Here is a 13,702-nt window from a genome sequence, read left to right as displayed (position 1 = left end):
GTATGTATCTACATTTATTTTTAGAGATACAGGAATAGCTTAGACTCTAGTTTCTTCTATAGCCATAGAATTATTCTGCATTTCTAATTCTTCTTGCTCCAACTCTGGAATTTATAATTTTCTTGATAAGTTTCTCATCTAAGCTTTACACCTGACTGGTAGTAAGTCATTTATATTGCTTGTATCATGTTTAAAATTAGTATTGCATCTATTTTAGGTCACTTTATTCAACCTCCAACAATGTTTATTAATAACATCTTTATCAATCTTGTCAAAGGTTTGTGAATTTAATGTCTTTTAAGAAATGATAATATTCTGAAACCTTCCAATTTACGTTATAAATTTGTCATAAACTTTATTATTTCTTTCTATTTTCTTTGGATTATCCTATTCTTTCTTTTCGAACTGTATTAGTAAATTGGGTGTTAGCCCATTCTTTTCCAGTCTTTTCTATTTTCTAATATATGTATTTAAGACTATGATTTTCCTTTGAAGAATCACTTAGATGTTTCTCACAATTTTAAGTAAATAACTATTTTAATAATGACTATATTATTTTTCCTTTGTGTTTAGCTTTAAAAAAATTTACGCATATTGAAATGCATAAACCTTAAGTATGTACAGCTCAATGGATTTTCACATACATATACACCCATTCATCTACTACCCAGATCAAGATAAAGAGCACCTATATACTGCAGAAAGTTCTCTCATGCTTTTGCCCACCAGAGATAACCACTATTACAATTTCTATCAAATGCCTAAGCCCGATATGCTTTGTCATCTATATCATTCTTCCTCACACTGGAGCAATTTATACATTTGACACATTCCTTAGTTCACTGTAAGGTTCCTCCCTAGTTCACTGTAAGGTTCCTGAACATAATGGCCAAGTTTCATTCAGGTTTGTAATCTCTGCAAAAACTACCACTTGTCATGCACATAGCAAGTATTTGCTATGCAGTTCCCTGGACATGCCATGCTCTCTCTGGTTGAAGTCATGTCCCCTTAGGCTCCTCCTGTGATGATCAAATGTACTCCTTCTGCACAACTCAGTTTGAGCATCGTCATCTGTAGCCTTCCCTAAAATGCTTAGACCTTCAGCATCTTCTCACAGGTTGGTGAGTTTAGCACCCCTTGTATGTACTCAAAGAGTACCCTATATTTTATATCTCAAAGCACTCCATAGCTCACAGTTGTATAACTGCTTTACTTATCTTACCAACGTGAGATCTCTTTGAAATCAGGGATTATATTTATTACACTTCATATTCTTTATGACTAGAACTCTAATACAGTATCTGGTACAGAGTATAGATGCATAATTCATCTTCAATAAATAAGTGAATTCGTTTCCCCAATGCCAAGAAAATCTACTGAAGGGTAGGGATTGTAACTTATATTTGTGTTCCCCAGAGCACCTGTATGGTGGGTACACTCTAGGCTAAAGCTTCCCAAACTTTCTCAGTTCACAGCCTCAATAATTTTTCTATGGTGCCCTCCAGGCCAAAAGAAATACCTAACTGTTTCATTTACTAACTAGTTAGGTCATAACATAGCAGCCATTTGGAAAGATGATACACAAAAATTGAGATACAAATACTTTAATTTCATCTTTAACCCAAATTACTTATTCATGAGAATTCTGTACTTAGCAAGAATTGCGTAGCTCCTTAAATCTTGGCGCAAGATCAGACAATGACACTCTCATTTCCTGTTCCACGTGGATATTTGCATGGTACCTGCTTTTTATCACAGCAACCCCCAAACCTAACTTCACTATGATATGATGTACTAGAAAGGAATGGAAGACAAATTAGTATTCTCAACCTAGTAGTTTACCTGGTTTCCTGAAGATCCTAAGTATCTGTGCCTTGCCCTCTAATATTTAAAATATCCTGCAGCACCCTGGGAAGTTCACTGAGCATCCCAGGGCAGCTCGGTGCAGTTTGGAAACTACTGCCTTAGGTAATCACAAGAAACATCCATTCACTCATTGCTTATTATTCTTAGCACTCTACTAGGCGTTAAAATGACAAAGGTGGTTACGATGGTTGTAATAATAATGATAATAATAGTAATACTAACATATCAAAACACCAGCAGCCATCTGCGCACCACCACCACATACTATGTTCCAGACACTACACTAAGTAAGCGAATGAATTTCAGCTGGGTCAATAAAACTCAGTAATGACACTTAAAATTAGAGATTCTGGGACCTAACAGAGATCTGTGTGTGAAAGACACAGCAGAGTTAAGCAAAATATAATATAAAAGGTACTAAACTAAAATTACAAAAGCAGTGATAATCTGGTGTTTAAAGTTAACAAAACAGTGATGTATATTTCCATTTCATCCCCAGAACCAGTCTGAGAGGCAGGTATGCACAGCTATATACTTAAGTTATATGTTTAAAAAACTGCAATATAAATACTGTAAAAGGGGTTTTACAGTAATTATTTCTAAGAGAGCATTTTCAATGACTGCAAGAATGGCCTATTTTTGGAATGTTAGTAACTAGTTATAAATCTGTGGGGTTGAAAACTGCCATGTACCTATAATGACACAAAAACAGAAACTGAGATCCCTAAACCAAAAAAATGACAGTAGAAATTATATTTTCAATACATACATTTTTCAGTCCTCCACCTACTCCATTCTTCACAATCCTGGATAAAAATGATACCTTTTTTTGCTAGATAACTTGGATTTGATAGCTTTATATTGCACTGAGCTAATTTTTTTACCTACTTCTTCTAACATGTCCCCCCTCAATTAAATAGAAAAAAAGCCCTCATTTTATGACAGTCCTTCAAATAGGTGAAGAATGTTACCATATCTTTTATTTTTCTTTTCTCTGAACTAAATACTCCAATTCTTTCTATAGTTCTGACAACGTTTCCTGCTTTGTTACTGGTCTGCCCACAATACTTTTTTATATTTATAGTTTCTAAAGTTGTTTCACAAATCTCAGTTTTCATTTTAAAACTTTTCCAAGGGTTTCGCAACAACTCTGTAAAGCAGGTATCATTAATCCCACTTTACAGATCTGAAAATGGAGCCTCATACATTTTTAAAAAGTGGTCAAGGTTATGTCAATAAAAGCTAGGATTCATCTAACCTCACCTACTTATTAGCATATTTATTTTCATAATCAATTATTCTTTTGATCACGGGTAACAGAAAATTCACAAACTGACTTAAAAAAGAATCTGCAGCCTCACATGAAAGAACATGAAAGAACTAAGGGTAAGCTTCCATTAGGATTCAAGCAATGTGATCAAGGATGCAAATTTCTCCATCTCCAGTTCTTAGCTCTGCTTTTGGTTTAGGATCCATTTTCACAAAAGTTCTACACATATGGCCCCAAGATGGTTATTAACAGTTCCAAGGATTTTCCCATTTTCTTACTGTGAATAACAGTGTTTATGTACCTGAGGAAGCAAATTCCAAAATGGGAGCCTTATAGCCTTGACTCAGAAAATGTGTGAATTCTTAGAACCTGCTAACACAGGGGTAGGACATAATCGTTATTAGCCTGAGTAAAGAAGGGTTTATGCCTAAACGAGAAAGTAGGTTAAATCTCACCTAAACTACATGGCTAAGAGATATAAAGTATCACTTTGGGAAGAGAGAAACAGGTGCTGAGGAGACACCAATAAATGTTTGAGATGATCCCATTCGGATTTGGAAATTTCTCTCTTAAAACATAGATATGGAAATGAATTGATGCTTCCATCAGACCAGTGAAAGAGAGTGTACTACTTTACCTAAAAATTCTATTTGGACTCATGCATCCACTCATCACCTTACTGCAAATCTATACTCAGTTTGGCACCCAACAGACAATCTGATTAATATATGTTTTTAAAGGATGATAACACCCAAAGTACTATTTTTGGTGATGCTACTTTTGGTAAAATGTACCACTTAAAAGCAACCAAAACTCTGAAAGGGCCAAACTGTGTTGATGGAGATCAAGTGCATTTTTTAAAGATTAATGTGTCTCCTTAAAACAGTGTTGGTCCTGTATCATCTATAACCTATTGCAGTTTTCGAGACTCAGCTCCTATTTTTGCGGTGCTTAAATCTAGTGGAGAAAACAGAGAAACAGATCCTTCAAATATAATACTTCTGGGCAATGGTATAGTTATATACTGAATGCCAAAGAAGAAGAAAGAACACTTGATTTAATCTAAGAAATGTAAAAAGAAGTTCTTTGGAGTAAAAAAAAAAAGCTAGGTTATTAAATAAGAGTGGGTTTTGCAAGTTAGGAAAGCGATGGTATCCTAGGGTGAGGGCACCGTATGACTAAAGGCCCAATCCCATCAAACAGTATGATATGTGTACGAACAGTTTGGTACTAAAAGCATGAAATGCACAGTAGAATGGCAGAAAATGAACTGAATAGGTAGGGACCAGGTCACTGAAAGTTTATATTTCATGTTCTGAAAGATTTATAGTTCATGATCAGCAGCTTGAATGTTATCCTATAGGCTATGAGGAGGCACTGAAGAATTTAAAGTTCATTCACTTTTTATTCCAGATTGAAAGGGGACAAAACTGGAAGCCAAGAAATCGATATAGGAGGTCAAGGTAAAGAATCAGAACCGCAGTGAAGTCAGTGATAAGCAGGCCGGAGGTGTGTGTATGCTTAAGGCTTACATCAGGTAAAATGGAAAGGTTTTAATGATTAACAAGGTATCAAAATGGGGATGAGAGAGGGAAAGTTAAGGAAAATCTCCAGTTGTCTGGACTGGGTAACTTGGTAGATAGTTATCCACTGAATGAAAACAGGAACCATGGCAGGAGGGAAAGGTCTTGAGAGATGAGAAGGTAACTGATGCACTATTTGTTACTTGTCCCCAAGTGCAATAATTTTGACAAAAATGTAATTAAGATTTTACGTTTAATTACTACATGGCTATCAAAGTTTTATAAATAAAAAGTTTAAAACAAACTAATGAATCAAAACTAAGTTTAAGTCAATACAGAAAAATAATTTCAGTGTTGTGAAATTATCTGGCCTGCTAAGCTAAAATAGAAATGCTATTTCCTTTTTTAAAAGAAGGGTCAGGTGGCAATGCTGAATTTCTTAAAGAAAATTTAACCACTGATTGTAATGTCTGTGGCTTTGGGGGAAACATAACCCCAAATTACAGTGGCTGTGGTTATAAACTATTATGAAGAGCTTCCAACGTCAGACATAGTTTAAGTGTCTGTATGCCCTGGAGTCCTCTTACAGGACTTTGCTAGAACAGCAAAATTAATGACTCTTTTCTTTTTGCCCATTTTGGTGTCAATAACAAATGTACTTTCCTTTCGTTAACAACGATTTTCAAGGGACACGGAATTAATTTAATATGAAAACCAAAAAAGTCAGAGTCATTAACTTTCTTCTGAATATTTCAGAAAAAAATGCACAAATCTAAAATCCACACTCTGTCTTAATTTACAATGAAGGCCAAACAAAATGATCTCTCAAATCAATTCGGAGCAATATGTGCCCCAATCCTTAGGAATTGTGTTTTCTGTCACAGTTTAACATTTATCTCTTCGGTTAACGTGAGTATTAACACAGAGAAGCTCTACAGGTAAATTATAAAGCCAAAGCTGTTTATCTTCCTTACTTTTGTCAGAGTAATTTTAGTTACCTGAGCTTACACTGTTTTTCACTTTGCCACACTTCATCTTTTCCTTATTTCTAGTGTGACTTAGTGGACAAAAATGCTAATTGCTATTATTCTAAGTTTTATTTCCAGAATCCTTTTAATTACATTTGAGGGCTACGAAGTGACCTAATTCTTCGAATTAAAAAGATAGCTTCCAAGCTTTTATAACATCAGTCGCTTCAGTCAGTACTCAGTTTGTATTTCCCTGGCCATCAGTTCTTCAGGCTGGATGAATCACAACCGGCTGCTAAGAGAATGAGTGCTGGCTTCTGAAATCAGACAGGAGGTGGGCAGACGATGGCAGGAGCTGCTGTTTAGACACATGACCCTGAGCTTCCTAGAAAACGTAGATGAGGCTTTGGCCACTTGATCTGGGTAGCAGTGTGATACAGAAAGTACCAATAACTTGAACACCTTCACAATATCATCTGAAATACAACCATCGTAAGTATGAGACTATTTCCACTGTTACACAGTTAATCTGAAGAGGTCATATTTTTTCTAGGTAGAAGATGGTTACGTTTGGTGAGAGAATGTCATGTAGAGTCCTGCCCGTCCTGAAAATTTTTGTTTTTTATGTACTTGGCTTTGACACCATCTCTATGGTTATCACCCAAGTTTTGATCTCCAGTCCTGACAACACACCTGAACTCCCGACACACATTTCTAGCTGGCTACTCAACATTTCCTCTAGGATTATGAATAGGCGCCTCAAATTTAATATGCACAAATTAGATTATTTATCCCCATGAAACGCAACCCTCCTCACCATCTCAAATTGCCATCCAGCCAAGAATTTATTCTGGTAGTTATTTGTTTAAAAAATAAAACAGCTTTATTAAAGTAGTATTTACATACAATAAGATTCATCACTAAAAATATATAATTTGGTTAAGTTTTGTCAAATGTAATCACCACGATTATGATTAAAAGATATCTATCACTTTCAAAAAGTACTCCCCCCACAACTACTGATCTCTTTCCTCTTAAATCAGTTTTGCCTTCTTCAAAATTTCATACGAGTAGAATCCTAACATGTAAATTTTTTGAGTCTGGCTTCTTCCCTAATTTTCTTATCTAAATAAAACCTCTACCACCCATTCTCAGTCAAACACATAACCCTTTCCACAGCCCATATCACTACATAGAGTTGCCTTATACCCTGTAAGTCTTTTTCAACTTGAATGTAAGTTCCATGAGTGCTGAGGGACCTTGTCTATCTTCTTTGACGCTATGTGCCCAGAACTTCCAACAGAGCTGATGCATGGTAGATACTCAATAAATATTAATGAATAAATAAAGAAATGAAAATAGCCCCTTCGAGTTTTTGCTATTGAAATTACCTATACATTAAATGATCAATGAGATGAGTGTGTGCCTTATGCTACGATGAGAACACTGGGAGGGGGAACAGTGTAGGGGTGAGTTGCAAGCCCTCTGCAGTAAATGCCATCTGATTTTGAATACAGGCTGTTGTCTCTTCTAAGGAGTTACTATGGCCTTGAGCAAGTTACATAATCTTCCTAAGCTTTAATTTCTGCATTTGTAAAAATGGAGATAATCGTTTCTGCCTCTTGTGAGTACTAAGTGAGATAAAACATGAAAAAATGAGGAGAAAACTGCCTGGTACTTCTAAGTTATGAATTTAATGAGAGCCAATAGTGGTAGAGTTATTGCCGTCCCCACCACCACTGCTACTACTACTATGTTACTATTTCCCACAGCCAAAGTTGAAGAAAAACTTCCATAAAAATAGGTTTTTAGCTAGCAGCCTAAAATATTTGTAGAGAATAAAGCCAGTTAAGTGAAACTTAAACATAGAGAAACTATTATTGTTTTCTGTTAATGTTAAAAGAAACAATAATATTCTGTCAACTTTTGTAATGTCTAATATTCTAGGTATTTTCCTAAAAGTAGTAACAAGGACATTAAATGAAATCTAAAATTCACAATTAAAATCCTGTGATTATAAGGGTATGAACAAGTTCAACAGGCAAAACTTCACATTCCTAGCATGAGTAGCCTAGGGGTAATGTCTATTTATAAATTATATTTCTGGTGCTGCAACTTAGGTAATTCAGGAAAATTAACTTCAAGGAATTTTTTAACAAACCAAACTGTAGTACTTCATTGTTTCCCAATTTGCCTTTCTATGGAATTAATGTTGATTAATTCATGAAATGATGTCTATATATTTACTTGAGAATTTTGGATGAAAACAATTAAGTCTTAAAAGTCATCTTCCTGAATTAATTGTATGAAAGTTTGGATCCTGACATTTAAGGACAATGATTAGTTTTCTGCAACACATTCTATAAGCTACATATTAGGCTAGGGCCTCCAAAACATAAACATGATTGAGACACGAAGTTCTCAGGTCAGTGGGAAGGTCAGTCAAATAAGTAGGTGTTTGAATTTGATATACGGTGTAAGAGAATTATAAACTACAAGATAAGAGGTTAGGGCCTTTTCCCCTCCAAAAAATGTAAGTACTCTCTGAGTGTAGGTAATAGTAGGAAGGAAAATAACTGTACACCCATGTATCTGTAATCTTGCTTTTACAGCAAGGAGGGGCATTTTTAAAAACAGAGCAGTCCTTCAACAATTTCTAGTGCTAGTTTCTGAAGAGCATACATACGCATAATGTATAAGTTGAGGAGGCTTATAAATCTTGAGAAATGATCTCCTTTCATTCTTTTAACATATTTGTAATAGCAGAATTGTCCTTGTTAAGTCCAACATCAACGTATCTTCCACTGACTGCTTTGGTTTTCCTATGCATGAGCCATACCCTTCCTGTTTCTTTGCATATCTCCTACTGTTGACAAAAATGGACATTAACATAATATAATATAGCAACTCTAGAAATCAGATCTCCTTCAGCTCTCAGGCGTCACTGTTATTGCTGTTATTTGTCTAGAAACTTCTCTGACCTAATTCTGCAAAGTCTGTATTTCTTGTCACGTTTAGCCACTGCAGTCTCTGCTGGGTTAGCTCAGTGGTCAGCAAATAATTAGACAGTGCATTCCTTAAATACCTTGAATTAGATAAGTGATCCATCATTCGCCAAGGGAGTATGTGTGCTGGGTTATACCTTTAACACTGCCAGTTTACCACTCTGCCTTAGCCTTCACTTTTTGCTTGCATAGAATCAAAATCAGTCAGTGGTGAGAGATTAGGGTCTTCTCAGGTCTTTCTTGGGCAGATGCACAATCTTGTACATGTGTATGACCTTCAAGAAATCCAGGATTATTTTTAAAAGTCAGAGCTTTTCAAAGCCACCTATAATAATCACATTTCCCAAATTTCCCTTCTAAGTTTTCTGGCCAGGCTCTTGTTTGACCAAGTGGTATATCTGTCTCAGGCAGAGGTTAAACAATTGCCACTTATTGTTTCTGACAAACATTATGAGGACTGGGCTTTCTCACTAAGCAAGCTCCAACCAAATGAGGACTTTCTGGGAAGCTACCAGATAGGTCAACCAGTAGTAATTCTCTCGAGACAGGTTTTTTTGCAGAGCTCCTAATTTAGTCTGCCCCCTTCCGGTGGCTTCTACATTGCTGGTTTTCATAGCTACCATGGTTGTGAAGCTACTTCTTTTTAAAGCTACTATGGAACCACGGAGAACGGGGTGAGAGTAAAAAGCAAGTTAAAAATCTACAAAGCTTGCAGTTCTTAGTGAGCTTTAACTATTTTTGCTGAATAAATACTCCTTGGGTTGTTGAAACCTTTGGTTAATATCCAGAGTTCTGAAAAAGTTGATTTTGACAATTTTTGCTAGTGTTATCATTCTCTTTATGGAGAAGCTAATTTGCAGACATCTTTAGTCTGCAAATTAGAGAATATCAATATTTGCCCAACTGCTTTTTGGTACATTAAATTTACAAGTTTAAATATTTAATCTACTTGAAATTCGTTTTAGCGTATGAAGTCCAGAAAGAAATGGGCAGCCAGTTACAATTATTTTCAATCTTTTCTGGGTTAATTAGTAAGACACTTTTGAGAATCTAATAAAAACTATGGACTATTTCTGTAGAAAAATCTGCACATATACATAGTTTTGCATAATTTCATAAATTCACAGACTGTATGGGTCCCCTTCCATGCAACTCGGATTAAAACCCATGATTTGCTAGAGTAACTTATCCTACCTAATTTGTAACATCATCTTTACCGATTTGTGAATTACAGAAAATTTTATGTCCTTTTGTATTCCATCCTAATCCATTGGTCTGTCTGTTCTGTATCCATAACAGTACCATACAGTTTTAATTACACCAGTCATCTTTCTGCTGCAGAGCCTTTGTACTTGTTATTCCTCTGCCTGAAACATTCTTTTCCCAACTATCCACGAAGTAAACTCCTCACTTCAATGCAGACCTCAGTTCAAATGCTGACTCCTTAGCGTCCTTGCCTGACCACCTTATTTATATATTGGTTCCATGGCTCTCCAGACCTTATACAGACTCATTTTAATCATGACACTGGTCACTATTTCACTATGTTATACCTTTAATACTGTCCTGTCAGTCTTTTTCACAAGAAGGCAGGTGAGTTGTTGGTTTTTTCTTATTACTCTATCACCAGAAGTAAGTACAGTCCTTGGAACATACCAGGCAGTCACTTCAATCATTAATGTGAAAGACTGAAGAGTAAGTTTGACCATGTCAATTTGTTTGCTTACCCTACTGGCCTAAATAAACAAAAGAGATATGAACCTCATATGGCTCCCAAGAGAAGTAGTTTGTCAATTTTCTAGACTAGGACTATGAAGCTGTAAGGGGCGAATGCAATGACAACTGTTTGGTTGTAGTTTCTTACTACAACTACATGAAAATGAAAGCTATTTAAGAAGACTGAACATTTGACATTACCACCTCACATGTGAAAACCTGAGAGTTAACTGGACACATTGTTCTTTCTGCTATATATGTTCTCTGTTCAATTCTCTTAGCCACAAAGCAGTTAAATACACATATACACGCATACCACACCCACATACTCTCTTTCTCTCATGCACCTAAAATATGCAAACATTTGAAAGAAAATAAATACAGTGCATTTACTCATGACATGTTGGATTATCTTCACAGTACTCCGTGGCAAACAAATGTTAAAGTATATCATATACTGTAGTGTTTTCTATAGACAAGAATGCTCCTGACAAACCAGCAGAGAAGCATGCCCTTTATGACATATACTTTTCTGTTTGAGTGATGAACATGTGCTCATTTATTCATGCACTCCTGCCCGATTTCATGGTGACTAATAGCCCACGTCTATGTGAGGTTAGAGGAGTGGTCTGTGGTCACAAAAAGTTTTAAGTAAACTCTCCCAAATCAGAACTTAACCAAAGATCTTGACCTTACTAGCATAGAATTCCAACCAACTAAACTGACAATTAAATATCTTATATACAATATGTGCTCAATATGTATTTGATGATACTAACAACAGAAGAATTAGAATGTAATCATTACTCTAATAGAAAAAAGCAAGGAAATAAAAGAATAAAACCTGTCACTACACTACTGTTTTCTTACCACAAATACTACCTAAAGATCTGTTTAATTTTTATAACAAATGGGTAACTATGTGCTCAAGAATAAATTTAAATGATATTTTATGGGGCGCTTGGGTGGCTCAGTCATTAAGCATCTGCCTTCAGCTCAGGGCATGATCCCAGGGTCCTGGGATCGAGCCCTGCATCGGGCTCCCTGCTCTGCTGGGAGCCTGCTTCTTCCTTTCCCATTCTCCCTGCTTGAGTTCCCTCTCCTGCTGGCTGTCTCTCTGTCAAATAAATTAAAAAATCTTTAAAAAAAAAAAAAGAATAAATTTAAATGACATTTTAAAAAAAGTATATAATATTTATCCTGGATATTAAAAGCACTGACTTTTTTAGGGCTTCATTAAGATTAGCTAATGAATTATAAGAAAATCTTCTAGGTTGTTTCGTAAATGTTAGCCATTTTAGCTACATTTATAATGCGTGGTTGAATAAACAATGGTAGCATATATAACACTGTGATCATGGAAAGCAAAGACTTCTATAAATGTTATTTTTTGCTTTTATACCTGTTTAAGGGAAGATTTATTCAGGTATCTCACTGCCTATGTAATAAAAAGACAAAAAACATGGAAAATAGAGCCATGCAAATTCAATTATGGAAAATGAAAGTACTATAGTTTTTAACTGTTCAGATAAGTAGACAAAAGTTATTTTGTATGTAGGCCATACTCGTTGATATGTAATACCTTTTATGAAACCACGGGGATTATCTGTGAGGTCCTGTTAATTATCAGTATCAACTACAGACCTACAGATACACAAACAAGACGTAATTAATAGAATCAAACTGTTTTCTACCTATATTATTTCGTATTGATTATGTGTGTATGTGTGTATTCGTGAAAAAAGAAAAAAAATTAAACCAGAGGTTTACATAGTTGCAATAACTAAACATAAGTTTGGATTTTGACTTTTTAAAAAATGATAAAAAGATAAAATTATAGGTTTGGATTTTCAATATGAGAAAGTAGAAGTACACTGATATATTAAAAATTATTCATTTAAAATATTATTAAAGGCAAAATAACACTGATACGTCCACTAAGGTGATTTTAAGATAAAGTAATAATAGGGAAACTTCATTTTGAGAAAAATAAGGAAAAAGAAAGTCCTTACAAAGAGTTAATTTTACTAACCTGACTTATTTTTCTTTGCTCTTGTATAGCTTTTTGAATTGCCTGAGATACTTTTTCTTGATCTTTTGCATGCTCAGTCTTCCATAACTCCCTTTCTTCAGCATGGGCTTTTTCCAAATTTTTCCTTTCTTCTTCTATGGCTTTTAAAACTGCATCCTTCATTGCTTCTTTCTCAAGCTTCAAAACAAATAACGACTCAAATGAAAATATCTGAATGACTGACTGGATAAGTTCTTGAATAAGAAAGACTTGGGTTAACCTAAAAGGTACAAAATTTGAATTCTATAGGGTTTAGACACTGTTGTTTTTATGCATACTTAATAACTGGTGTAAAATCAGATCAATTACTTGTTTTTGTACAAATATTCATACATTATTTCCAAGGCACATATAAACTTCACAGAAACTAAGCCTTAGCTTAAAGTAGCAGTTTTTAAACGATTTGGTCTTAGAATCTCTCTACATTCTTAAAAATTATGGAGTACTTCAAAAAGCTTTTTTTTTGTTGGTTATTCATATTAAGATTACTGTATTAGAAACTCAAATCAAGACAAAATAAAAATTATTCATTTTATATTAATATTAAATGCACTATATATTAATAATATCTTTAATGAAAAATAACTATATTTTCCAAAAAGAAGAAGTGAGAAGAATATCTGTGGACCTCCTTAATATTTGACTTAATAGAAGACAGCTGGGTTCTCATATCTGCCTTCTGTATTAAATCTGTAGTATGGCTTTTGGTTTAAGTACATAAGGAAAACTCAGTCTCACACTGATAATGCAGTAGAAAAGGGAAGAGTACTAGTAGCCAGTTTAGATCTTCGGTAGATATTGGTGATTTCATACCAAAACTTAACAAGGAATAGTTCTTAAAGGGTAGTCACAATAAGGAAAATCACATAGTGGGAATGAAATTTTTGTATTCTGCTACATTTTCTTTTCTTGCACTTCAGATGAGTCCTTTATCAATGCATGAATTTCTTAAGCATTTTTATTTGGAAAATATCGATTCAGTAAATTACGCATCTCCTCTAGATGTTGACACGTTGCATCATATCATAACGAAAATGAAGGTCACATTTGTTAATATCACCATCAATCCCATCAGAAAAGTCTTTTAAGTATCTGAAAGCAGATACAAATTTTCCAAAATTCTAATTTTGTTTTAAAGCTCAACTTTTATCATTGGCAACAAAAACTGTTAGTTTTCTGGAGATGCTGGGCTCACTCTGTTTACTTTGGAGAAAACATCTGCCAAATACTAAAGTCTGCATAACCCTTGTTATTCAGTAAAATGGTTTTCCATGAAAACTGTC

General features: G+C 34.8%; 1 protein-coding gene across 8 annotated transcripts in view; it reads right to left on the bottom strand.

Annotated features, from left to right (window-relative positions):
• The window catches only part of CCDC91 (coiled-coil domain containing 91), a 311,062-nt gene that overhangs the window by 65,031 nt on the left and 232,329 nt on the right, over window positions 1–13,702 (bottom strand). For 7 of the 8 annotated variants that reach the window (XR_015721662.1, XM_045811835.2, XM_045811839.2 and 4 more), the window contains exon 11: window positions 12,381–12,557. The exons of the other annotated variant lie outside the window; for it this stretch is intronic. Coding sequence is in view for 6 of the 7 variants with exons in the window: in XM_045811835.2 (XP_045667791.1) it covers window positions 12,381–12,557 (177 nt within the window). In the remaining variant the exon portion in view is untranslated. The remainder of the gene's footprint in view (window positions 1–12,380; window positions 12,558–13,702) is intronic. 8 annotated transcript variants of the gene reach the window in all.

The sequence above is a fragment of the Ursus americanus genome, chromosome 25 (genome assembly GCF_024610735.1).
Source record: "Ursus americanus isolate L20-20 chromosome 25, mUrsAme1.1.p, whole genome shotgun sequence".
NCBI classification, from domain to species: domain Eukaryota; kingdom Metazoa; phylum Chordata; class Mammalia; order Carnivora; family Ursidae; genus Ursus; species Ursus americanus.
Note: the sequence above shows the minus strand (reverse complement) of the source record. Positions and strands in the feature narration are given on the sequence as shown.